Here is a 3652-nt window from a genome sequence, read left to right as displayed (position 1 = left end):
TACAAGAACACGTTACGGTGCTCCAAGAACCTCATTATTAAAACTCCTGACGAAGCTTACAGAACTTGTGAGAAGAACTCTTTTGGGTAACTGCGTAGTGTGCTCCAGGAATTTGTTACAGTGCTCTGAGAACTTGTGACGGCATTACAAGACCTCACTGTGACACTCTGGAAGGAACTTAATGCGCTCTGAGGACTCGATACGTCGTTAAGAGAACTTGTGATGAGAACTCGTCGTGACGTGAAGGGAACTTGTTGCGGCACCCACAGAACAAGTACTCAGGGATCTTGTTACAGCACTCTGACAGCTCAAACCATCTTTACAAGAACGCGTGATGGACTGACGAGAACTCTGTGAGACATTAAAGAAATTCGTTATGGTACTACGAGAACTTACGGCACCCCAAGAACCCATTACGGCACTCCGAAGACTGGATATGGCACGCCAGGAATTCGTTACAGCACTAACGGAATCTGTTAGCGAGGACTGCTTATGGCACTACGGGAGCGCGGTAGATGGATGGAGATACTGCGCTAGAAAGAAGTTGTCACTGCGCTACAAAAAGAAATCGAAGTGATGTGTGAAATCTGAAAGCTGCACAAACACACGTGATGTCATAGCGTGATGTAAGTACCATGGCCTCTTTGCTGGCGATGAGAAGAACTGCGGCTCCGAGCTGCTGAGCCACCTGAGCTTTCTGACTGAAGCCACAGCCTCCTCGCATCACACACACCGCCACGCCCTTCAGCGAGCCCGGCTCTACTCCGCTCGCATCACACAGCGTGGTCGACGTCTTGTTCACCAGCCTGTACCGCGCCTGTATACACACACACACACACACACACACACACACACACACACACACGAGATGAAGGTCTGGGTAAGTTCTGATGCATTAGCCCATGTGTGTGTGCACTGACTTACAGCATCAGTAAGAGAGCTGGAGATGTTGGACCATGATGCGTTGTAAACGAGACAGTACTCCTTTTGAAGGATCCAATCAGAAACGTGCAGGACGGCCTCGTGGCACTCGCTCTGAAAGAACACAAACCAAATTACAAGATCCACTCAGCATCATATTACAGTGCTGCAGGAAGGCAGAGAGCTACAGAAAGTGTTCAGAGGTCAATAAAAGCGTATTAGAGAAGATGATGCAGTGGCACAGGAGTCAAAATTCATCACAAGACACCTGGCACAGTGCCACAGGAACATGTTACAGCAATACCTTCAGGACGTGCCTACAGGGCTGTAACTTCCTCCTGCAGAGCTACAAAATGTTCCTGTAGGGCTTCTTATAGCATGTGTTACAGCCTCATGGGAAAAACTACAGCCAAAAGGGAACACTTGTAGCAAGTTCCTGTAGGGCTGCAACACCTTTCTATAGGGTTGTAATACCATAGGGATGTAACACTTTCCTGTAGGGCTGTAACACCTTCCTGTAGGGATGTAACACTTTCCTTTAGGACTGTAACACCTTCCTTAGGGCTGTAACACACTTTCCTGTCAGGTGTAACATTTTCCTTTAGGGCTGTAACACCTTCCTATAGGGTTGTAATACCATAGGGCTGTAACACTTTTCTATAGGGTTGCAACACCTTCCTATAGGGCTGTAACACTTTCCTATAGGGCTGCAACACCTTCCTATAGGGCTGCAACACCTTCCTTAGGGCTGTAACACTTTCCTATAGGGCTGTAACACTTTCCTGTAGGGCTGTAACGCCTTCCTATAGGGCTGTAACGCCCTTCCTATAGGGCTGTAACACCTTCCTATAGGGCTGTAACACCTTCCTATAGGGCTGTAACACCTTCCTGTAGGGCTGTAACACCTTCCTGTAGGGCTGTAACGCCTTCCTATAGGGCTGTAATGCCCTACCTATAGAGCTGTAACACCTTCCTATAGGGATGAAACACCTTCCTATAGGGCTGTAACATTAACACCTTCCTATAGGGCCGTCAGTAATCTGTCAGTCCACCTGTCTATCTGTCCACCCACTGTGTAAAAGTCGTTTGTAACAGAACTGATGTCTAAATCACTCCAGCTGTATTAGTCAGGCTGGAGCTCTCATCCAGCTGCAGTGATTGTCCAATCTGAATGTTTCTTTCCTCTACTCCTACTGGGCAGTCTAGTTGTGTAAATGACCCAGTTAAATGGGACCAGTTCAGCCTGCCAGGCCTGTATAATGCCTATAATGTGCTGGAATTCCCCAGTGCTTTCAGTTCCTCAACACCTGATATTTACTGTTTACTCACAAAGATATCAAATAAAAACTCTCTGAACTGTATTTTCTGTTTATATGTGACTCTACGCTAAGCGAACTGTAGTAAATTACTCTCTGTTCTTATTCACTCGTAAATAAAGTAACTAGTTTAGCCTCCGCGTTAGCTTCAGTGGCTAGCTAGCTAACTTACCCGATAAGAGAGCAGAGTGACGGCCAGGATTATCCACACTGTTGTTGTCATTTCGGCAGAACATCTGGTTTAAAGACGCAGATTCAAAATAAAACAACTAACAGATTATCTAAAGTTCGATTTAAAACAAAAAACGAGCCGTACTTTATTAGTTAGTTTTGACTGTTGACATTTTCTACGAATAGAGACTACAGCACTCGGGTTTTTTGTTTCACACACCGTATTCCGATAAGCCCCGCCCCTTCTACACTAGGATTGGCTATTAGTTCATACACATAGACACATCGCTAAACTCCTAGCCAATCCCCACGCAGAAGGGCGGGGCTTGTCGGAATACGGGTGTCGTGACATGCATTGAATGACTTCCGCTTCCGCCTTTGACGGCTCCATTACAGCTCGAGAGCAATCAGAGAAGGAAAGAGTAATGGCCGAAAAGTGCCTCAGTGTTTTATTAACACAAATCCTCCACTGGAGAAAGATTACAAATGTTTTTAATGTTTTTATTACTCGGTTTAACGTGTAATTAAACATTACTTTACACACTTACTGCTACACTGTACTATTAGCTACGAAAGGATCGACTGAACTGAAAGTAACTCATTATTTAAGCCACTATTTTACAAATAATTTAACAGTTTGAAAATGATAACAATAGACCAAATCATGTTTAAAGGAAGTATTAACTGAAAAAAAGAGAAACACAAAAAGGGTTTGAAAGAAAGATAGATGATAAGAAATTAACAAAGAGGATTAAATATTATATGTGAGAAAAAAAATAGTATTTAGCATAAAGAAAACAAAGACAGAGCAGCAAAAAAAAAACAATGAAAAAATGAACATGTTAATTATAGTGTAATTGTGACAGTAATGAGTATGCAGTGAGTTCCAGTTGAAGCGACTCTGCTGATTGGTCAGTTGCTGTAACGATTATTATGACATCATAAGTTGGCAGTTGGAATCAGTGTTCGAAAACTCAATGTTTTGGACCCCTTTAGCGACTATTTCAAAAAGTAGCATATGAGTTGAGAGAGCAGGTTCACTCAAGTCACCACCAGTGTGTAAAGCCAACGACCAATCACGGATCACCACTGCTCCCAACAATTAATCATTGATCATCATTTTTCCAATGACCAATCAATTATTATTATTATTATTATTATTATTATTATTATTATTATTATTATTATTATTACATTTTAATTATAAGCACCTTTCAGGGCACCCCAGGACCCATTGTTTCCCA

The 3652-nt window shown here is 43.0% G+C and overlaps 1 protein-coding gene across 5 annotated transcripts in view; it reads right to left on the bottom strand.

The window, feature by feature from the left end:
* Nucleotides 1–2649, bottom strand: part of zgc:123258 (PA_hSPPL_like and Peptidase_A22B domain-containing protein) — a 14037-nt gene extending 11388 nt beyond the window's left edge. For all 5 annotated transcript variants that reach the window (XM_053678298.1, XM_053678299.1, XM_053678300.1 and 2 more), the window contains exons 1-3: nucleotides 2410–2649; nucleotides 925–1035; nucleotides 635–817 (exon numbers count right to left, since the gene is read on the bottom strand). In XM_053678298.1, coding sequence (XP_053534273.1) covers nucleotides 635–817; nucleotides 925–1035; nucleotides 2410–2460 — 345 coding nt within the window. In that variant the 5' untranslated portion in view covers nucleotides 2461–2649. The remainder of the gene's footprint in view (nucleotides 1–634; nucleotides 818–924; nucleotides 1036–2409) is intronic.
* Nucleotides 2650–3652: the final 1003 nt, after the last annotated feature.

Source organism: Ictalurus punctatus, chromosome 4 (genome assembly GCF_001660625.3).
Source record: "Ictalurus punctatus breed USDA103 chromosome 4, Coco_2.0, whole genome shotgun sequence".
NCBI classification, from domain to species: Eukaryota; Metazoa; Chordata; class Actinopteri; order Siluriformes; family Ictaluridae; genus Ictalurus; species Ictalurus punctatus.
This window is presented reverse-complemented; position numbering and strand designations above follow the sequence as displayed.